Genomic DNA, 24,088 nt, shown 5'->3' with positions numbered 1-24,088 from the left:
TTGTCTGCCCGTTTCTCCAAAATAGAGTAAAAACAAAACAAAACAAAACAAAAAAAACATCTCCAATCTTGTCCCAAGTCTCGATCTCCAGTCTGGGCCCATGCAGCCGCAGCCGGGGCTTCCATGTGCGACTGACACATAAATAAGCAGGGCTGTCGGCCACCCAGGCAAATTCAAATGCACCTGTCAAAGTGATGAAGCACCCGCCCGCAGGGAAGCATTGTTTACATTTTCACTCCACTCTTCACAAAAGTGAGATTCTAATTATTTTCCCCACTGTAAATTAAAGCCAAGTAGGACAGAACTATACCAACCGACTGGATCATGACAGTGACAGGAGAAAGGCCTCAGCTCCTCTGTATGTGGGAACACTGAAAAAAGTAAACAGTATTGTCGGGCAAAGTGAGGTTGATGGTCTTGTAATTCTTAGTCCTATTCACTCATATGTTGAATAAAGTAGTAGATATACTTAATAATATGATGATTATTACATTTGGGATGGGGCAAATGCAAATGTAGCCCTTGAACTGAGAGACATCATTTCTTATATGTTCCCTATGTCTTCACCAGGCTCTGATGTGGTGGTAACTGACAAAAACATGATGCTGTGAGTTTTGGTCAACAGATGAGGAGGTACCGTAGGTATCGATAAAGGAGACAAGGAGGAGAAATGGACACAGGGCAAGGCTCCATAGCCTCAAGTCCAGTCCTGCACTCATTACAGACAAGGTCTACAGCTCTGATCCAAATACATTATGCCCTCACATTTCATACATAATAATGTGCTGCATTATTTTTCATACCAATGGACGGCAAGTGAAAATGATGAGAGAAAGAGTAAAGTAAAAAAAGAGAATGGCAAATTTTGATTAGTCCATGGGAACATGCAAATGGAGGTAAATTAGACAGGCGGATAGACCTGGGGAGGAAAGAGCATGAATGGTAATGATGGCTATCTAGTTCTGATCAATCACTGAGGGATGAGGGGCCTGGTGCGGCCCTGCCTTAGGCTCCGGTGCTGGAGTCTTGCCAGACCGGCTCAGCCTGTCTGCCCACAGAGACCTCTCCTGTGTCTCATGTGTGCCTACAATGTACTCAAATGTCATCAAATCTTTGCAGTGGTTCTCACACACTGTCAGCCTCCCTCCTGGGCTCGAACAGCTCCACCCCCTTTTTTAATTTGTGTAAACATGACTTAATTTGCCCTCTGTGAGCGATAGTTAGTTTCCGCTTTGACGTGCTGTTATGATTTTTGGTCAGTGGAAAATGGGAGTTTTTCCTCCGCGTCAAGAGGTCGAGTTTTGGGAAGTGTTTTTATTGTCAGTGGGGACGTGTAGTCGCGACAGAAATGTCTTTTTTATAACAGTCAACTCCAGACTCTGTGTTTATATCCAACATGTCACAAAGTGCAGGGAAAGGTCAGATAGTGATATTTGTGACACACAAGGACAAAGTGTGAGACCAATACAAAACGCAAGTCTACTTCCCAGACAGAGCTATTACCGCCGCTGTCTGTCACTGTGGAAAATTACTGTCTAATCTGCAACAAGTGCCTGCCCTCTTTTTGGCTTTAGTTGCAAGTTTAAATCCTAATTTAGTGATGAATATAGGTCACTGATTAAATATACCAGACTACCTCCTACAAATGAGCCAAATTTATCGCCTCATTCAAGCTCATTACAAACAGAAATGTCATGTTGTCACAGATACTAATGAAGTTTCTATACAACACGGATATACCTATTTGTGATTGATATAAAATACTCTCTTTCTAGTAAAACCAGACTGTTTTTGTGCAGCTGTGCCATCCCCACTTCCTGTGTGCCTGTCTCTCCCTCCTATTGTCTGTGCATTTGCGGTAATGTCTACAAATCCTTAAATTTATGTCCCTGCTGGAAAACATGGTTTGCCGTTTATAGTCCTCCCTCTAAAAGAAATAAGGGCCCGTCTCTCCTGATGCAAGTCGAGGGACTGATGCGGACTCTATCAGATTTCTAAATACAGGCCACAACAATAAATCCCGACTTGATTGGGTTGGAATTGGGTTAGCTCACTTGAATGCTATCTGCTTAACCCACTGCTGGCCTGCCTGCTCGGTGCAGCCATTGAACCTAAATCAGTCACTTAGTGCTATCAAATGGAACAATGGTGGAGTGGAGAGAGCACTCAGGCTAGGGCTAGGAGCCAGGCTAGCACTAAACGACAACACAACAGACCAGAACAAGGTAGCGGGGAGCAGACGGGGCGGCTAATGCTCTCGCTCCTCTTTGTGATGCGTCCTGAGAACCATGGTGCATTGCATGAAATGGCATCACCCGAACCGAACGCACCAAACACCTTTTCAAGCTTTTGTCTCATCTTGTCAAGTGGATTTTACGTGCTAATTAGTGTGGGATGGCGCCACGGCTGACGTCTATTTTCATGCAAGCCAAAAATCCATACGCTTAGACTCAGCGCTGAGGGGTTTAAGCAGGTGTGTGGAAGCAGAGTGGCTATATAGGAGCTCTGCGACAACTGTGCACATAGGTTTTGAAATCCTATACTCACATACTCTCTCCTTATTGGTCCACACACCTCTCCCCGGTCTGCCAGGGAGGATGTTTTCTTAACCTACTTGTGTGGCCAAATGCACAAATGAACATGCTCTCCACACAGGCTGATTGCAGCCGTGCACAGGTGATGTTTATTCGAGAAGTCAGCTTCAAACCGGAGGCAAAGGACCGGCAAAAGGAATTTACTGAGGGGAAGGTGTGAATCAGTCATTTTGCTGAAATGCTTTTAAACAGCATTATTATTGTCTATTAACAGCAGTATTATAGTTAGAGGCCCTATACTCAAATGTGTTGTGATTACAAACATTGAAAGAGAGAGCAGGCATTTTTAAAGTGTTAATTGCTGTCCAAACTTGTTCTGATTTTTCCCCATTGTATTTTAACCTCTTATCTTCCACCTTAACCGTTCACATTTTCTCTCGTTTGGCATTACCAAAATCTTCTTGAAAGCTTCTTGAAAAAAAAAACGTTAAGAAAATTACAAAAAGTGGGCAAAACATAACAAAAAGCAACAAAAAAGCATAAGAAATGTAACCAAAAAGCGACAGAAATGTGACAAAAATGTTAAAAAATGTTACTTGGTTAAAGCAGTACTAAGGAGCTTGTTTACCTTAATAAATCCTTTCCTTAGTCCCTCTGGGGGTAATACAAGTGTTAATGGGATGATTGGGGGGTCTCCTCCTGGTGTCTCAGGCCAGAAAACCACACTTGCAACTTTCCTGTCTCCGGGTTGGAGGCGCAATAAACAATAATAGAATCACGAAGATGAGGCTAACTGGCTAACTGCGGGCTAGTGCCACTTAAGCAGTATCTACAGCCAAGTTGGGTAAAAAAAAAATATTTTCCATTGTGTAATTGGTTGTACAATATCCCTCTCTCCCTTCACCTTATCTGTAAGCGTAGTATTTACTCTCACGGAAAATTAATAAGTAAAAAAAATCGCAATATGTTACGACACCTGCAGTTGCTTATGGCTTCTATGGGCATGAATTACGTATTACTGCTTTAAAGGAATAGGCCACCGTTTTTACATACTGAGATATGCTCTTACCTCACTTTAGCCGAGTTAATATATCCCCGTCTGGTCTTTGTCCGCGCTCTGCCAGGCAAACGGAGCACATACGCAGCCTCTCCCACATGTCACATAGCTCCAAAAAAGCTCACGATAGAAGCTACCAAGCTCTTCCACGTGTTCCCTATTTAAATAAAGTTACGTGAAGTGTTTTCATGCGAAGTATATTTACACAGAAATGTAACGTGTCGATTTTATAAGCAAATAAAAAGGGGGACTATATTGTGAGGCGTCATGATACGAGGAGCAAAACGTCCGCGCAGTAACTCCTAAAGGTTATTGACGGAAGTGAGCGGGGGAAGTCTTTATGCTACATTTCTGTGTAAATATACTTCGCATGAAAACACTTCACGTAACTTTATTTAAATAGGGAACACGTGGAAGAGCTTGGTAGCTTCTATCGTGAGCTTTTTTGGAGCTATGTGACATGTGGGAGAGGCTGCGTATGTGCTCCGTTTGCCTGGCAGAGCGCACGGACAAAGACCAGACGGGGATATATTAACTCGGCTAAAGTGAGGTAAGAGCATATCTCAGTATGTAAAAACGGTGGCCTATTCCTTAAAGGTGGGAGTTAAGAGGTTAACATCCTAATTCTTGACAAAGATAAGTGAAGCAAGTTTTACGACTTTGAGGGAGCATTGGTAACAATTGACAGAAAAGTAGTATTATTAGATGTCTTTGATTTACAAATCTTTACAATTTTCTTAATGGTCGCCAAAATATATAAAAGATTGGACCTTTAAATAGACAATATACTGTTATGGTGTAATGTTTGACTTCCGTAAATGATCTCTACATTTTCATAGTGCTAGATTGATAGATAGAAGATTTTTTTTTTTTTGTCAATGTCCTTCACAAAACTATATGAGATAGGGTTATTTTCAATCATACACACTATTATTTTTACTGTTTACCCCATCCATTGTATTGTATATCGACAGCAGCCGGTCTCTCTGCTCTGGTCTGCAGCTCTCACAGTGGCTCTAATTACACGTGTGGTAATGACTCTGTGTTTTGTTGGTGAAGTGCCTAGAGTTGTGTTTGGCTGAGCGTTCGCGAGCGTGTGGGGGTGACATCGATATACGGCACCAAATGAAAGCTCTCCTTCAGCTTGACCCTGCCACTCACCGCCTTTTTTTCTCTCCTCTCGCCGTATTTTTAGGAGAATCATAATTACGCCGCCAATTAGGGGGTCACCTTGAGTTTCAGAAAGGACTTGCACAAACTTCCTCAACTTGGGAGACTTTGTGAGGATGTGTGTGCCTTACCACTCTGCCTGTGGTTCAGCTTTCATTTCTCCATATTTATTATTAAAACTCCCCCTGCATCCATCGTAGTTACAAAGCTCTCCCAGTAAGTTATAGGTGTATTGTAACTTTTGTCATTGTTTAATGTTGTGGATTTTTTTCCAAAAATCCAAGAGACACTAGGATGGCCAGTTGGAGAAAATTATGATAAATAGTATTTAATTCCTGTGCAGTCATGTTATAGTTAAACTTGACGCCTGAATTTATTTCCAGTTATATAAAAAATATGTTTTCAGTGTTTTTAGGTTTATTAAACATTGACATAGCAGGAAAGCAAAGCCTCTTCAACCTGAAATGTATCAATTATAATAGAATAAAAGCAGCAAAAAAAAAAAAAAAAAAGGACATCTAGAAAACAGATTTATACATCAACATTAATGCTTGTGGGATAAAAAGATATTTCATGGGGTTTTTTTTTGGCTCTTTTTGGCTGCATATGGTCTTTAGTATCCAATGGAGGGGCCTGAGTTATGAAGGTGTGCAGAGGAGAAGAACTGTTCTTCAAGACATTCTGGAGGGTCTGCAGTGTGGCCTTGTCCCGCCCCTCACTCAGAGATTGAATGTGTTTTTGCTTTCAAGCTGAGGCTAAATTCTTGCAGGAAGTATGTCGTAAGATAGCGACACTTGGCGTTAAGGGGTTAAGATAAAAAAAAGATTACCAAAAATGATCAATGTGAACAGCTCTTTCAGGTGAATGATGTGAAAAGAGCCGGATCTTTTTTTTCCAGGCAATTTTACCGAGAGCTTCCCCGAATGAACACAAGAATCAGCCCAACACTGGAGCAGGCGCCACAAGTGACAAGTGTCTTTTATTAATTGTGTCCTAGTTAAAAAAAAAAAGTATTTTGAACGGCTCTTTGAAATTATGTAATATTGAACTGAAACAGCTCAAACAAAATATCCAGTAGTTTCACTTGATATTCACACGATATTCGCTTGTTACATCAGCTCTCAAAAAGAAAGAGTCAGGAAAATTTGCAATCAAAGAAGAACAGGCTCTTGTGCAAACAGGTAATAGTAAATAGAGGCATCTTACAGTCTGTACAATGAATAAAAAAAAAAGTTCAAAAAGGAGCAAAAAGAATGAAAATAACAAACAGTTGAGATGTGAGGAAAGCATTTCCTGGATACTCAGGAAGAGCTTTTTGGGAACAGGAGGAGCCTAATCCAAAGCAGATACATTAGAAGTGCTTTAGACTTGACTGTTGTAAGGCACTGATTTATATTTATGGCTGTAATCTGCCAAAAATATTCAATCTAATGCATTAATTTAATCTCCAGTAATAACGCGTGTGTGTAGCAGACATGAAAGGCTCACCAGCAGACACGATCTAGGAGAGCGCCTGATGATCTTCACACATGGATGAGTCCGAGTTACATGACCTATATAACATGTTTCACGCTCCGCTTGGTCCCGCGCCTCACCCAAACTGTGGAGGAGGGGGGGCATTACAGGTGTGTGAGCCCCCTTACACACACAGCATCCATAAACAACACGGGCCACGGGATCATACGTGTTTATGCATGACAGCAAACACGACCTGCCCCTTTACCTGCTGCTCATCCGGCCCCATAGGAATTAATGCTGTGATCCACCGCGCCACAGGACAAATGGGGCAAATCTGTTTCTGGAAACTGTATATGAGTTCAGCGCATCACAACATTTCTGTTTTAACTTGAGCTGTTTCCTTTTTTTTTTTTTTTACAGGTTGCTGTGTTTGACCACATCTGGACAGAGGAGGACCCTCTGGTGGTTTCTACCGTCGCTAATGACAACCAACGACAATCTGAGGGTGTTCCGGTGCCCGGCGGTGAGACCAGCACCAATGTGACGGTGTACACCCTGTTCCTGAGCGGGCTGAGGCAGAAATACAGGCAGTTCCTCCGACAGCCAGACGGAGCCATCACTGAGGTGGGTGCTTCAAGCAGTCCAGGAAACACTTATTATCTATATAAAAACAACATTTGAAAAGGCATCGGTGATAATTAATCAAGTTTATGACATGATATCTATGTGTGCAACACCATTTTAACCTCTTAACCCCCGCCTGAGTTTTCTCCAGTTTGGCATTACCCAAATAAGAAAAAAAATCATCTTAATAGCGACGAAAATGAGATGTAGACGAGGATGAAGAAGCACCAACAAGTGACAAAAATGCAACAAAAGGGCAAACAAAAAAGTGTCAAAAGTTCAATGAAAAAGTGTCAAAAAAGCAACGAAAATGTATCCATTTAGAATTTTGTAGATCTTTGCTTTCAAATGAGGTGTTACGCTGGCCAATAAGCTCCAGTCGAGAAGCTTTTTAGATTTGTGTAAAGCTGAACTGGACAAACTGTACTTGGTTAAGGCGTGGGTTAAAAAGTGTTTGGTTGTGTCTGGACTTTTGATGGACTTTTTTTTCTGTACATGCTTGTCTCTGTATCTGGGTAAAATTGCCAATGGGTAATCTACTTCTTTCATTCCCTTCAATTTTCCGTAATGTGAATGCGAACTTTAACAGTAAAATATATTCTAAAAAACAACGTTTCATACTGCACATCATAGAAGCCCTCACTGTGTATAAAAGACATGGCATTGCTTCATTCCCATATAGTGCGCCGCTTCCATAACTACAACACTTAACATTCTCACAAAAGCGGCAGGTCAGAAAGTTACTCAAGGATTGTTCTCTAATTAAAAGTGGTGCTTTGTGACAAGTGCCGCCGTAAAATGAATTCGCTCTTTTCTTCAATCATTCTGACACTTCCCCAGGAGCGACCTCGATGGCTGCAACAAAATTAATATTACAAGTTTGAATGTCATTTGAATGAGCCGCGGAGTGGAGGGAGGGGGGGGGGGGTGATATGCGTTATAACAATTAGCTTTGAGGCTGTGCTGCTTCTAATGGCTCTCCGTCAATGCTTGAGTGATGGTGAGTTTATGTGAGTAAACACGCAGCATGCTATATTTACGGCCCGCGTCGGACTGTCAGTGCATACGTTGCCTCTAGACTTGGGCCCAGTGGATAAAACATCTGGGGTACGGAGTCGTAGCCAAAGACAGCGCATAAACACGTCCACTAAATTTTATTTCCTTAAAAAGGGGTCCTTGCGAAACGCCCAACACTTTGTTTTTATTAAATCTATACATAAATGCAGATGTTCTCCCAGGTTTACACCTACTTAGCGCTTGTAAAATAATGGATTCCTGACATTTAAAGTGCAACAAACAATCTCGACCCTGTTGCTGCCTCCTTCCACGTATTACTATTGCATTTAAAAGACACATAATATCTACACATATAACTTTTTGATACTTAGCTCGGTGTCTGTGGTTTTATGAAGCAGGAAAGATTCCAAAGAGAAAGAATAGACTCAAACACATAATGTACTGTACTTATAGGGATTTGGTGCATGATGTACTTTAGCTACAAGGTCTACTACTATAGCTACTCCTTGCTACTTTGCACTTCTCCCTTGACTTACATTTCTATTACTTTTGCTGCTTCTAAACCAGTGGTTCTCTGCTGGAAGTCAGAATCCAAAAGTGAGTTACTGAAGAATTTTCAGAGGGTCATGAAGTCTTTCCCAGGATGCATTTCTTTCAGTAAAAACAAAATCACTACTACAGTCTTTCTAAATGACTGCTGCTGAGTTGTTTCGATCATGTTTTCATTTTGTAATGATATTTATTCTTGATTCAACAACAATTTGTGAAAAAAGAAATACAGCCTAATTTGGGTTGCGGTTTGTCATCCGAGGGTGATAGTGGGTCTCGAAGCCAAGCATTGTTCTAAACAAAGCAGAACAATGTTTACTTTGTTTAGAACAAACAAAGGCTAGGCAGTACTTCAACTAGTCCACACACACTGTGGTTCTAAGATGAAAAAAGAATGATCTGATGAAGGCTCATGCCGAAACGTTATCATCATCCCGATAATTGGACATCGGCTACTTGAGTGTGCGATGCTGTTTTTTTGATTTATGACGATTTTCCTCAACATCTGCACCTCTGAGAGTACTCTGGTGTGCGTTGCTTCTATTTTTTCAGTACTTCAACTACTGTCACCAATTATCAGTGTTGGGGGAAACGTGTTACAAAAATATATCAATTTTTTCAGTAACTTTGGAATATAAGATATTTCTTACACAAAATACGGGAATATATTAGTCATAACATTTCAAGTAACTCGAGTTACAAGTGCATTTAAATGTATGAATGAAAAAATGCCAAACTTCCCTCAAATAAAATCCAGCATGCCAAACCAAAAAACACACAAAACTCAAGAGAATGGGGAAAGCGAAGGAAAAGGAACTCTCCTTCTGCACTTTTGATTGGTGGCATTATTACTATTTTCAGTTTTGGCAAAATATTTGCCAAAAGTAACTCAAAAGTAACTCAAAGTAGTGTAACTCAGCTACATTTTTGAAACAGTAGTATGTAGTACAAACTTATTATTAAAGCTGTAATCACTATTATAAAATATATTACATTTTTTCAGTAACTTGCCCAACACTGCCAATAATATATGTACTACTTTTACTAGCTTTTTTACCACGGGTTTTACCCACACTGAGTTCCCTTTGCTTCAGCTAATTATAATTATTTGTGCTCAATTAATGCCAAAAATGTGCTTAAAAAATGTCCTCTTACTCGCATATAATTTAAACTAACTATACAGAGTATCCAATCTCCGCCTGTGTATGTTTCTGTGTGGCACCACTTTTCACCCGCTGGTCGTAGCGAGCGATTACACCGAGCCCGGGACGTGAGGCTGTTCCCTCTGCCTTACAGGACCTCTACATATTCACCGCTAATCCTGCCCTGAATATATAGACCAGTTTTATGTATAGACTAGATCCAAGAATAACCAAAGGGCACTCCAGCTCTGCCAAGAACACTTGAGCTGATTTTATTAGTGCTTCATATAATTCCAAGGCGATACAGACAAACTGGCCTTAAGATGTGAGGTGACAGCTCTTTAGAGAGGAATAACAGCCCGACCACCGCCGCAGAAATGAAATTGATAAAAACATATAGAGTGAAATATGAGATGCACTGGCCACCCCAACTGCAGCCCCACATCTTTGATTGATGATGTTTTAAAGCAATTGTATAGGTTTTCCAGCGTGCACTTATTACTTTATTCACTCATGAGAGCAGAAGCATGCTCTATGGAGATGCATTTACTCTGTTACGCAACTTTAGCAGCAGAGATCCTGGTCTGATGGTGAAGTTTAATATAATCATTCATATTAGGTATACAATTTATTATAGTTACAGAACATACTTTACAACTCCAATTGCACTAAAGTAAGCATGTTGTTGAAATGAATGCAGTCCCATAGTCATACATTTAAATTAAAATACTGTAATGCAAACAACTTGGTTCTAAATCTGTGGTATTGACAGTACTTCAATCATGGTTCACACCCAGTTTTTACACAATTTATTCCATTTAGACCCTTTTTAGGAACTAGGCCTCATCTGTTTGCTTGCTCTAATAATAAAACAATATTGTTTTGTCTCTTCCTACACCAACTATTTCAAACAGTAAAAAAAGTGTCTAAATTCTGATTATTTTTCTCCCTGAGGTGGTGAATGAAACTAAACATTTTTTTGTGAGCACATTAGTCTGGATATTTATGCAAAAGTTTGAACGTATTATTTCATAATTTATGGGCCAAATAACTCAAATTGCCATTATCCCAGTAAGTTAATGAAGTTACCCTGCTACACTCACTGTGGATATCCTGGTGGTGATGGAGCTGTGTTTTCTCATGCAGTGTCCTCTGACTCCTCCTTTAGACTAACACGACCACAGCTGCAGGGCCCGGCAATTTAGCATAGTACTTCCAAATTAGTACGGAGAGGAACACCTCGCAAAGACAGCTTGAGTAAGTGCCCTGAGCTATAAACAATGTTTGGCAATATTTGGATCAGAGCGGCTCGTAGGGTGTGTCCTGTTTGATTTTGGGACTGAACACGGCGCAGAACGCTCATGGGACCGACTTTTACTGTTTACTCAGACAATATTGAAGAGCTGTGTTGAACAACATTTGTCCACAACTTCATCTCCTATGTCAGTGCTTATTGGAGATGTGAAAGTACTAACAGTAATAATGGTTGATATTAGGATGGTGATATACTGTGTTAACCTCTTACCCAGTGCATTTTCTCCAGTTCGGCTTTACCCAAATCTAGAAGTTTCTCGACTGGAGAACTGTGTAATGCCTCATTTGAAAGCTAAGGTCTTCAAAACTTATCCTAACTTTTCTTTTGTGTCGTCACCACATTTTTGTCTCATTTTTTGTGTTTTCATCTGTTTTTTTTGTTGTTGTTACATTTTTGGCGCTCTTTTATTGCGTCTATGTCGCATTTTTTGTCACTTCTTTGTTTTGTTTTTGTCACTTGTGCTTCACGTTTTTTGCCGCTCTTTTGTTGTGTTCTCATGACGTGTCTGTCACTTTTTTGTCACTCTTTAGTCACTGTTTTATTGTATTATTGCTGCTTTTCTTTTATTGCTTCTTTTGTTTTGCGTTTTCTTTTTTCTCACTTTTTTAGGCCTTTTTTTTCCGTTGTTTTTTTGTTTCGTTTTCCTCCTCGTTTTCGTTGCTATACTGCCGCTTTTCTTCCAAGAAGTTTTTATATTTGGGTAAAGCCAAACTGGAGAAAATGTGCTCGGATCAGGTATCAAAACTACAATACAATCTCCACTAGTTTGGATAGACTGAATGAAAGTTTGGAAATCCCCAGGCCTTGTGATGGTCAGTTTAGGGGCCTTGAACAGAAAAACAGTTCTCACAGCCACAGATATCCTGGGGCAGAATGTCAGAAAAAGTGGCTGCGATACCATCCGACCAGCAACCACTCATCCCTTCATAGCAAGTCCTATGCAGAATCGTCATGGCGATACGGCAGCACAACGGAGGGGGTGTTGCTTCTGGAGTTGTTTATTATAAAATATTGTGATAATGGACTCTTTATTGACTTGCATATTGAATTGTGTTTAAAGAAAGTTAATATTAATGACCCATCATATGCCTCACATTCATTGTTTCGCCGAGGGCCCTGCCGCATCGACCACGTTGAGCGGGTCTTATAGCTGAATCACAATGCAGGAAAAAAAAAAAAAAAGTTAAGACAATGTTCCCATCAGCGCTCACCAATAAAAGACATTAAAGGTAAAGTGAGGTGTAGCTTTTCCAACGCTCATTACCTATAAACAGATGTTCCACAGCTGTCAGCCCACACAAAACTCTGCTGACAACAACTGTTAGGGACGATTTTTTGCGCGGGGTGGGGGAAAAAAAGGCATCTATACAAGCGAGGACCTTCATAACCACTCTGTCTGGAGAAACAAGATGGCTGATGAAGAAATTAATGCAGGCAAAGTCATTATCTCCCCTCCTGAAAGCACAGTGGGTTTATGTCCCCCTGCGCCGTCTTTCCTCCGGGGCGAGCATTTAACTGTCGATGGACTTATAAAAAGATAGGACAAGCCAACTGTGCTCCTTTTGTCTGCCTCGCTCCATATGGGAGGCAGCGGCATATGCAAGAACTGGCTCGGCTTCTGTAAAACTTCCATTAAAGATGCACAACTAAGGCTCCGCCAGCTTGAATATTACCTCGCCGCGCAAATTATTTATGGCTCGGAAAAAGCGCTGATGATGAGCGTCTCCTGCGATGGTATAAATAAAAACACTTTTCTGCAATTTCAGCTGGGTTTTTATATTTTTGGTGCGGGAACCAGGGCGGTGGAGTTTATTCACAAACTATGCTTTATAGGTAGTGGAAGTATACGGAGAGGGTTTGACTTCTTTTGATTGTAAAAGTTAATCTGTTACTGCTATTTGGGATTATTTGAAATTGATTGTACCGACACGCTTTTTGTGCTTTTGTCATCTCTTCTGTTAGTACTTGTTCTAACTTTGCTGTGCCAACTACTCACAACTAATGTAGCAGCTTAATTATAACAATGTTGAGCGCCAACTAAATATTTTTTTCTGACATGTTTTTACCTCGTAACCTAACACTAACCCAGTTTTACCCAAATCTAAAAGCTTCTCGACTGGAGAGTTTACAGCCTATAGGCCAGAGTAACGCCTCATTTGAAAGCTAAGACCTGCAAAACTGATTTTTTTTTGTCGTGAGATCACATTTATTGTTATTGTCGCTTTTTTAAAATTGTGTTATTGTTGCTCTTCCGGCATGTTTTTGTCACTTTTTTGTTGCTCTTTTCTGGCTTTCTTGTAGCTTTTTCATCACTTTTTAGTCGTGTTTTTGCCGCTAGTTTATTAAAGCGGTACTAAGTAACTTGTTTACCGTAATCCTTTTCATAGTCCCTCTGGGGGTAATACAAGTGTTAATGGGATGATTGGGGGTCTTTCATCTCCCCCTGGTGTCTCTGGCTAGAAAACCACAATTGCAACTTCCCTGCCTCCGGGTCGAAGGCCCCAATACACACTAATGGCATCACGAAGAAGAAGCTAACCGGCTAATGGGCAAAGCTAACTGCGGGCTAGTTTGAGTGAAAAAAATAATCTCCATCTCCATTCACTTTTTTTTCCATTCACGCTTTAATATTTGGTTGAAGCCAAACTGAAGAAAATGTGCTTGGTTCAGGTGGGGGTTAAGAGGTTAACAACGTAAGTATTTTTATAATAAAACAAGACGACATAATTCTTTCGATATAATCCACTGTATTAGTTTTGCTTGACTTGAGGAGAGCTGCCGGCCTCCAAAGTGTCTTTCAAAGATCTTAGTCCCTGCGGCAAACGTAAATGGTGACCGGCTCGTTTATGCGCCATTTAAGAAACTGTTACGTCAGCACTAGCGACATTTTCCAGACTTTTATCATGATCAGTAAATGTATTGATGACCTTTACCCATGTACGAGGTCATCAAAGGCTTTAATTTGAGATCCACCATATAGTATTTGCGTTTCTGCCTAAATGTCACTTGCCCCCTTTGGACTTGTTCCTCTTATTACCACACGGTCTCTCGCTCCTTCGTCTGACTCAACCCTTAGTCCGTCTCTGCAGCACAATTACTCCTTATACCGGACCAATATTGACCTAATTTAGCATGCGGAGAATATGAAGAAGTTAACCTTTCCAAAAAACACCTCGGAGCAACATTAATTGACAAACTGCATCAATCCGCGCCCCCCCGCGCACTCGCCCCTCTTTTGTAATTACTCCGGCGCACGTTTGATTGCCGCTGCGGAGCTCGGGACCCACGCTTCATTTGCCGTGAGGTCATCTCCAGCGCTCACAAATATGAATATGATTTCGACAGGAAGTGAGGCGGCTGCGTCTCGGTGTGTACGAAAGAGAGACTGGGGTGTCCTTGGCACCGCAGCGGCTCTGTATGTGGAGATTAATGCCTCCCTGGCAGCCATATCAGCTTAGCAGGGCGACTACTCCAAAGTACTCGGCGCGCAATTATCGGGCCAAGTTTATACCAGTTTAAGATAAAGAGGAACACTTAAGCGCTTTATTTAAAGTGAACTTTTACTTCTCTGTAACTTTGGACTTTGTTACTTTTCTAAATGCCCAAGAAAATGAAAAAAGGTAAAGACGCCAATACAGTAGTCAAATAATAAAATGGCTTCTTCAGAGTACTTGTAGTCATTCATATTTACACTTTACTTAAAAAAAGTATTTGTTTTTTTATTTAACCTCTTAACCCAAATCTTAACCCAGTTCAGATTTCCCCAAATCTAAAAGGCCAGTGTAACGCCTCATTTGAAAGGTACTACTAACAAACTCATCTTTTTCCTTGTGTTGTTGTCACTTTTTTCCCATTGCTTTTTTGTTGCGTTTTTGTCACATTTTATTACACATTTTCATCGCTTTTTGTCACTTTTCTGTTGCTGTTTTGTGGCTTTTTTGTTGCGTTTTCATCACACATTTTTGTCACTTTTTCATCGCTTTTTGTTACTTTTTTGTTACTTTTTTGTCACTCTTTTGTTGCTCTTTTGTTGCATTTTTGTCACTTTTTTCCTGCTCTTTGTGTTTTCGTCAAACATTTTTGTCACTTTTTCGTCACTTTTCTGTCTCTTTTTCTGGGTCACGTTTTGGTCGCTCTTTAGTAGAATTTGCATCCTTGTTTCTCAATTTTGTTGCTATTTTGACACTTTCTTCAAGTAGCTTTTAGATTTGGGTATTGCCAAACTGGAGAAAATGTGCTCGATGATGGTGGGGGTTAAAAGTTCAGACTAAATCTAAAATAAGATGTTCTCATACATCTTAGTTGAAAACAAGCCACTGACAAATTATATTTTACAAAATTTCAACCCATCATGTTCCATTGAAATTTAGCACCAAATGTTTGAAAAAAGCCGCAATAAAGCCAAAAAACTAGAGTAGAATCTAAAAAGTTACACAAGTGAATGTAACAAATGGCGACAGAGACGAGTTACTATCCCAGATCTCACCAGTGAGATTGAACATATTTTTGATTGGAAAGTAGGCCACACCAGAGTTAGGAGGGGTGCAGTTAGCCCTGTGGGAGCACATGCAGTTTTGCCATATAAGTCTCCCATTTGTGCTTCAAGTTCATTCCACAGGACAGACCCGGCGACATGACAACTCCACTGTAGGCCTAAAGCAAAATAGCACTTCTGCCAATCTCCGTCACTGTAATGCGGGTTCAACCGGTAGTTTGCGCTGCTCAATACGCTATACCCTGAAGGATCGCTGCTGCCGTCCGTTTATGGTTAAGTTTGAGTTTGGCGCATGGGCTGGTACTTATAATGTGCTGTGTGGATTGTGCTGAAGGTGATTGGTGACACGGAGGCGCTGGACAATGGGCTGAGGATAGAGCCCCCGGGACAGAGCTCGGCCAAACACGAGGAGGCTTCCCAGCAGCTACGCAAGAGAAACAAACTGTTCGGACGTAAGAGATGTTTCTGTCTGTGTGGGGTTGATTTGTAAGCATGTTAAGCCTCCCACTATCCCGTAATGTGCAGACTGATTGATCACATTGTGTCTTTTCTGATGAAAACCTGTACATTTATCGCTGAATACAGGTTGGGATTGTCATATCTGCATCCAATCCTAGTGTAATGTTAAATCAGTGCAGATTTTAAAATGTAAAATCCTCAGTTTAGCTTTCACATTGAAGTATTCTGATGCCAGAATACGTGCCTCATTTTGTTCACTTTTAATATTTACATTTAAGCAGAACTAAGTAACTCACACCCCTAGAGGCCCTGCATGTTCGTTTTTTTACTCATTAATTGTCCGCGAGAGATAATACTACGCTGACAGATAAGACAAAAGGAGAGAGGGATATTGTCAGTCATCCAGTTACACAATGGAGATATTTTTTTTTCACTCAAACCTGGGTGTAAATACTGTTTAAGTGGCGCTAGCCCACAGTTAGCTTTGCCCGTTAGCCTGTTAGCTTCTTTTTCGTGATTCCATTAGTGTGTATTGGTGACTCCGACCCAGTGGCTGGAAAGTTGCAATTGTGATTTTCTGTCAGAGACATTGGGTGAGATGAAAGACCCTACAAACATCCCATTAACACGACAAAAAGAATTTATTAAGGTTAATAAGTTAGTGCTGCTTTAACTTAACTGTTACCTTTCACCAAAAAAAAACAACATAATGATCAATTTATAACATTTGATCCCAACCTCTATGAAAAAAACAATACTAAAGTTATTTAATTACCATTCACAAAAACTGTTACATTCACAAGGAGTCTGTATTTGTCACTGTTTGCGAAGTAGTTAGAGCAGATCACGCCATATTTTCCCAAATGTTGACTTGTTTGTACAAAGCTGTCTTTTTTGTTTGCATTTAAACAGTTTTAAGGATATTTCTTGCCTTTAGGCATCCGCCGCGTTGAGCCAGTAGGAAGACGGAGCGGCTCCAGCTTTGCACTGCAAGATCTCAGCCAAAGATAATGAAGACACTGTAAGTTTGGGACAACGGACAAGACCCATGTCAACGCACAAACTGTCACTTTAACTGTGAACACCACATGAGCTTTTCTTAAAGAGCAAATAATTTAAAATGATTGACACAAAAGGGAGACTGCTTTTTGGCCAGAACATGCTCGTCGTACAGTATGTAAGTGCCATAAGTTAAAAACACTGCTCTGTCTTCTAAATGCGCGTCTCCTGTGCTTCTCCAACACCATGAAAAATGAAGATGCTGAAAGTCACTCATCAGAATAGAGGTGATAAAATATCAATATTGGCCTCACATTAAGCACGATACTGTTGGGGCCAGCTTGATTTGTATTGAAGATGTGTCTGCTCGCCGGCGCTCGCTGTAATGAAGTGGCTCACAAATCAGCCCATAATGGCCGCCTACTTACACATATTGCTTAATTAAAGGTTGTGAGCGTATTAGCATGTGTCTCTGGAGCAGGGCGCAGGGTGATTGGAAGAGGGGCTGCTGTCATTGAAGGCGAGGTTTTAAAGGTTTTATAGATAGCTCACCTCTCGTACTAAAGCCATAGCCCCTTCTAAAGTCAGGTCTTAATATCCTGTCATTTTCATTGATGATGATTCTCCTTTATGGGCGGCCATTACGGATAAACTTCTGGGTCTGCTGAGATGGTGATGGCGCCCATTCACGCTCATCATTAATGCCTGACTTTGGCCTTGGACTTGGTCCTAATCTCTGTTTGAATCAGCAGCTCTGCGGCCCACTGGTACAGGTCACATGTACACGTACTAAAGGTTGACTCTGTGGTTAGTGGATATTTCAATTCCGATATATTTTTGTAACAAAACGCGCACATTATTCCGTTGTTCCAGTTGATAAACCTTGTCACTGAGCTTTCAAACTCATCTTTATAGCACCACATTATATTCTTATTTTTTTGCAAAGTAATGATATAATATTACAGTATTTACTATGTAGAAGAAATCATTTTTGACATTTTACCCTCCATGGTTGCCACAACAATGGATAGAATAATGATAGATCAATTAGAGTGCTATGATTAGTGCATTGATTTGGCATAGGTTTTGTGCTAATAGTAGTAAAAATGTACTTAGTCAAAAATTAGATACTTCTAATTGCTGCACATAATATTCTCCATGCATGAAGTCTGTATATTTACTCAAAAGATAGACTGATGCTTATAGCTATGTTGTCACTAAATGGTTTGGCCATTTCAGTGCTGCATTTCCATCCTCATATTGTTGAGCTTACACCATGTTGTCTGCCTCTGACGCTCTCCAGAGCACAGCGACCTAATGTGCCTCAATTAGAGATCACTCCATTAACAGTGACAGTGCTGCACCCTCAATTCAATCAGAGCCTTAATGAACAATAAGCAGACGCTGCCGAGCGCCGATGACCTACCACCAAAGAGTTTTGAACCAAGGCATCCACACTTTTTACTTCATATGTACATTCAATTTTCAATGGCCTTTGTTGCCCATTTGTTTTGATGTTACTTTTATTGAAAAATACTGAAATGAAATGAATAGCTTTGTTGCATGTGCTGTGATGTTCAGTGAAATTATTACAACTCAAATCCATGCTGCTTTACCACTGGGGGCACAAGGTGTAGATGCAAAGGGGGTATTTCAATGGTGCAAATATTTGATTACTAATGACAAACACAATTTCTCAACAATTTAAATTTCAAATCGAACCCTGGGAGCAAATTATTTCTGGGGTGCGAGAAAAGGCGCCGCTAGGTCTCTCATTTGCTGATTTAAGTTAAAAGAGCAGAAAACCTTTTTTGCAGAGCTATCATAAGGCAACTTTTTTGAAGTGTGTGTGCTTAAAGCCACGCCGAGCGACCCGGGGTTGTTACTGGAGAGAGAGGATAAAAAAAATAAAACATAAAAAGAAAAAATAACACTTTGTCTAATTCTATATTTATGTAGCCGTGAGCTCGAGGTGTGCACATGAAACAGTTTGTATTGAGAAGTGCTGCGCTGATCGTTATGCGTGGAGTTCAGATCGGCGAGACTTTAGGCAGCGTTAGTGGGCGCGGAGCAGCCTGATGCATTTGAAGTAAAGCTGGCTAAAATAAAAGGGATTCAAATTCTTCCCTCACAGCACCTTCACTGTAGCACTTTATGTGAAAGTGAATCTACATGTACAGTAAGTATGTATGAGGAAGAGAATAAATAAAAATGCTTTTGAACTAAGTTGTTGCCTTTCATTGAAGTGAGATGGAGCAGGTGCTGTGCATTGAGCTGCTGTAGATGTAGTTTATTATAGATACTTAAATATTTGTTTTATATTGTTTATGATTCCTTTAATCTATTTGTTTAGGTTTATGCTATCAGTAGTATTGTAGTAGTATGCAGGAGGTTGTTTTTTGTGTTTTATGTAGCACAGTGGCAATAAAAATGTACGATGACAATCATTCGAATGTCAATAGTATGCCATTTCTTTGATGTAAAGATTTAAAAAAAATCAGTAAAACTTTTGAAACGTTCAGACATGCTATAATCCGTTTTGCAAAAGTGTTGCAATATAAGTTTAAGATGTTATATTTGAATATTTGAAGCAGCCCCGGGCTACTGAAATATATTTTTGTCATTTCATCTCGTCTCTTTGTGACATGAATCCGAGTTGCCCCGACTGTGCGTAACCTGCTGCACCAGTGGCACGTCGCCGGTGCCAGTGTGAGAACAGTAATATGCAAAAGAGATCTCCTGTCCTGCTCAGCCCTCTGTCAGACTGTGGCCCGCGCTGTGTTCCTCTGCGCTGACCCTGAACGTGATTTCCTGGTGCTTAAGCCGTGGAAAACACATGCGCTCGTCCTGTGCAGAGATGTCAACATCGTGCCATATTTCGGTGGCATCTGGATGGATCATTTGCCTCCCTGCACACATATTTATTTATTTCTGCTCTTCCAGAGAGTAGTGTCAGGCCGGCAGATGTCCCGCTCACAGGAATAAAATCATTTGTGCCCAAGAAAGAAGGCAAAAAAAAAAAGGGGGAGGTGGAAAGGGGGGGAAAATATATGAATATGCAAATCTTGTCACAGTGTGGAACCTTGTAATGAGTGGGAAGTGTTGGCGCCATCTTTCATTATGCAGAGGTCATTGCTTAATGCCAGGCAGCTGGGCCCAGCGTCTTCTCCCTGTGTGTCTCCACAGCCTCTGTCAACTCACCGCAACTTCAGCCACACTACAGGCTGGCTCCAAACCCAGCTGGCCACACACAGCCTGTACGTCCTGCACCATAGGGAAACTTGTTCAATTAACCTCTAAAATATGTCACCTAATTCTTCTAATTGAAACAACTGTCCGTACACCTACCCCAGCTACGTACAAATTGGAGTTGAACAGTCGACACATTATTGTTATTGCAATAGGAGACACATTCATATCGCAGGATTCCACAGAAACGAAGACTTGGTAACTTGGAAACGCGCACACGTTTTAGTCATGGTCTTCCTATGCAACAGACTTTCACTTTAGCCTTGCTTGGATCCTATTTCAGTATTTTTCAAGTCACAACTTTTGTTGAAACTTAATGCTATGCAAACTCAAAATCATGGAACTTTTGCATAAGGATTTTGAATTACTCTGAAAAAAGTACTTACTCTATATGCAGTAGAAATAGATGTAACTGCAGAGGCACTAGAAATATGAAAATCCTTTTTTCCATCATGACCACAACAAATTGAGGTGACTGGAGTGAATATTTTAATGCCATGAGGTCAAAAGATTTATTATAACTTATTCCACTACTTCACAAAAATGCATACATGCTTTCATTATGTGTTTATTTATTGGCTACTGTCTCAAACTTTTCATGAAATACCCAAACTGATCATATTATAGAAATATTTCGAAGTCCTCCAACATTATTGGGGATACCGTGAGCCTTCATTTTACTATTGCTCCCTGTACAACTCCACATCCTCTCTTTAAAGTCGGAGGTTCAAAAGGTATATCCCAGCATGCTCCTCTCTCGCCCGTGTTGTTGTGCTCTCCATCCTTTTGATCAGCCTCCCTCATGTTCCCGCAGATCGCTGATGCAGCTTGCCTTGTGTTTTTTCCTGTCTCCTCCTCTGCAACAGCTCCTTGCCCGAGATTTTTTTTTTTTTTCCGCTGGCGTGTTGTGTGAGCTACTACGGGGGCTAATCACTGGGTAAACGCGCCTCTCCTCTTCATGCACTCTTCAAATAATCCTCGCGTTTGAATGCTAAAAATGTAATGAACTTCACGGTTCATTGTGTCTGACATTGCTTAATTAATGGCTGCATTTAAAGTACATAGGGCCCCGGTAATTGATTTATATGCATGATTTGCGCATACAGCTGTTGGTTCCTGTAGGAGACTCATCACTCAAAAAATGGCGGCGCTGACGGGCTGGCTAGGTATTATCACCATGTTGTGTTGCCCAGGCCTGGGGAAAATAATTCATACTCTCATTTTTACGCTGGCACCTTTTTCCTTTGGGATTATCGGGAGTGACATAAAATTTGGTTGTGGGCAAAACTTAGCCTCCCCATGTTTCGCATTTATTAACTTCATTTCCACAAGGATTCTGCTGATGATACTTGGACCGAGTTAGCCAAAGCCTCATAGAGCAATTAAAGTTGCTCCAGCCAACATAAGACTTGAGTTTGGCCTGTTCCCTTTCGCCTGTCTCTGTCTGAGCTCCTTCCACATGGGCAGCTTGGACCACTGCACCTGTCATGGAGGAATTGAACGGACAGCCAAAACAAATCTTACTAAATTAGGCCAGATCGGTTGCAGTTGCTGTTTTGCTTGTTGCTTTTTATATAGTATCTAAACTTTTTGGGGCTAAAAGCAGCAGATTTATTTATACAGTACATGCTAGGATGGCAGGAGCTGAACTGCTGGAGTGTCCACCCGCAGACCTGAAAGTTAGAGGTTCAATCCCAACTCCCACCAGACCTTTGTTGCGTTCTTCTTACCCTGCCCGGCCTCCATGCTGTGTCCTTGATGTAAAATGCCAGAGTGCCCAGCATGTGGAGATACACATTTTTAATGTTTATGTCTTATATATGTTGGCAAAGTTTTGGATTGACAAATATTGATAACTTATGAATGCGGTCAGCTGTAGAAGCAATGATGTACAGTAAGTAGAGCTGTTAAAGCATGCTCCTTGTGTCGTTACACAGAGATTTATTAACAATTAAAGTAGCTGAATGCAGACCCATCTGAGACATAGCTTAAAGGTGCCTTATGCAACTTTTTATATGAAAAAAATTTGATGTTTGTGTGATTTTGACCTTGCAGTGACCCAGTGGCTGTATGAGTGGTCAGCATTGCGCTTTAACTTTCTATAACAGTGGTCTCTAAGACGCTCCAGGATCAATTGTTTGGAAGATTTTCACTGCGGACGGACCCTCCCACCAGAAAACCAACACAACAATTGATCCTGGAGCGTTGTTGAGACCACTGTCATGGAAAGTAAAGGCGCCATGCTGACCACTCATACAGCCACTGGGTCACTGCAAGGTCAAAATCACACAAACATCAACTTTTTTTTTCATATAAAAAATTGCATAAAGCAACTTTAACTTCAAGACACATGCTGGTAAAAAGGAGATGGATGATAACTTTGTACTGGATACATATACTGGAGTCAGAAACAATGTGTGATAAATTATTGTTATTATGCTTTCGGAACAATCGCTCAACTATTAACTGTATTATGTTGTCAGTTTATTTTGGTCCTTACACATTATTTTTTTTTTTTTTTAGCAAATACAGCTGTACGGCTGAAAAGGTAACAACTTTTCCTCTTTAGCTATATATACTTTTGGCACCGATCTCATGAACCCAACCTGCGCAGAGTTGGCCTCCACCTTCATTGACTGTATTGTCCTGTCCTGCACACATGCGCACACAGTACACAACACAAATGCGCACTTGCGTCATATTGTTGGCTCTAATTATTGTTTCGTGTGCAGCGGTGGAGGTCGCTGGCCTCTAACCATTATTTTGTTTTGGACGGACCTCTGTGGAGCGCAGATCAATCTCTCACCTACACAGCATTGGAGCATATTTCTATCACCAGCATATTGATTTTTCCATGAGCAGGCTGCTACTATTGTGTGTTCCATGCAACTCACTGCACTGACGACCCATTATAGACACAGCCACACCTAGTCCTTTCATTTATTCATCTCTGCAGACAGCCCATGGGCCTTTTTTGGTATGTAAAATGCATACATCGGCATATTTAGCTCCTTTAGATGTCAAGCGCACACACACTCATGCACTGTTTGGCCTTGTTAAAGAACCGACAAGCAGGGGTGGGGGGAGTAATCAGAAAGACTATTGTTACTTTCAAAACAAAAGATGTTACTCAAATTCAAATATATTACACTAGGGGTGGGAGCCTCTGGGTACCTCACGACATACGATACGTGGTGCATGATGACGATAATCTCACAATACGCCGATACTGTGACAATCGATGTATTGCATAAAAATAATCTACGATACATCACGATTTTTTGAAATATGCGTTTTTTAACCTTCATTTTAACATACTTCATATTATTCATCATATACAGTTGTTTCCATGTGCCTTGTACCCCTTTTTCTTAAATAAATACATGAATAAATGATTGTTTGATGTTTATAGATCTGTCAGTGACTTCATATACATTTAAATAAAGAAAAAAAAACACAATCCTATTTCAAAAGGAATAAATCAACCACAAATTAAGCTTATTTCTAAAAAACTATAATGAAAAGTAATGTATTTGTGTGACAGTGTTTGGTCCAAGTGCTTAAAATTGTAGTGCTGCCCTCTACTGTTCTGACCGATTTCTTTATAATTATTGGCCTCTATTGACTGAGAAAGCTGGAGCACTGCTACCTCATTAATATGCATGGCGTTGGTCATTTATATGCATGACGTCGATAAAAGTATCGATATCAGAATAAAAAGTATCGTATTATCCCACATAATATCGCGATATATCGAAAAATCAATATATTGTCACTTTCCTATATTACACGCGTTTGAAGAGGCGATTGCCCAATGCATAAAGCATCTCAGCCTTGTCCCGGCTCTGACAACTTGCTGAAGGTCTCCCCCCACTCTTTCACCTTCTTTCTCCCTCTGTCTAATAAAGCCTGATGATGAAGGCAAGGAAATTTGCAGCCGCTATATTGCCATTCTTCATCTTTTTGTTTTCATATCCCATATTTCCACCATACCTTTTTCCATTCTCATATCCATCCATC

General features: G+C 40.6%; 1 protein-coding gene across 1 annotated transcript in view; it reads left to right on the top strand.

The window, feature by feature from the left end:
• ofcc1 (orofacial cleft 1 candidate 1) overlaps positions 1–16,922 on the top strand; it is a gene marked incomplete at its 5' end in the record, with an annotated part of 67,262 nt that extends 50,340 nt beyond the window's left edge. Inside the window, 3 exons of the mRNA XM_079576257.1 lie at positions 6,640–6,843; positions 15,696–15,813; positions 16,758–16,922. Coding sequence (XP_079432383.1) covers positions 6,640–6,843; positions 15,696–15,813; positions 16,758–16,831 — 396 coding nt within the window. The 3' untranslated portion in view covers positions 16,832–16,922. The remainder of the gene's footprint in view (positions 1–6,639; positions 6,844–15,695; positions 15,814–16,757) is intronic.
• Positions 16,923–24,088: the final 7,166 nt, after the last annotated feature.

The sequence above is a fragment of the Gobius niger genome (genome assembly GCF_951799975.1).
Source record: "Gobius niger genome assembly, chromosome: 18".
In the NCBI taxonomy this organism is placed as follows: domain Eukaryota; kingdom Metazoa; phylum Chordata; class Actinopteri; order Gobiiformes; family Gobiidae; genus Gobius; species Gobius niger.
Note: the sequence above shows the minus strand (reverse complement) of the source record. Positions and strands in the feature narration are given on the sequence as shown.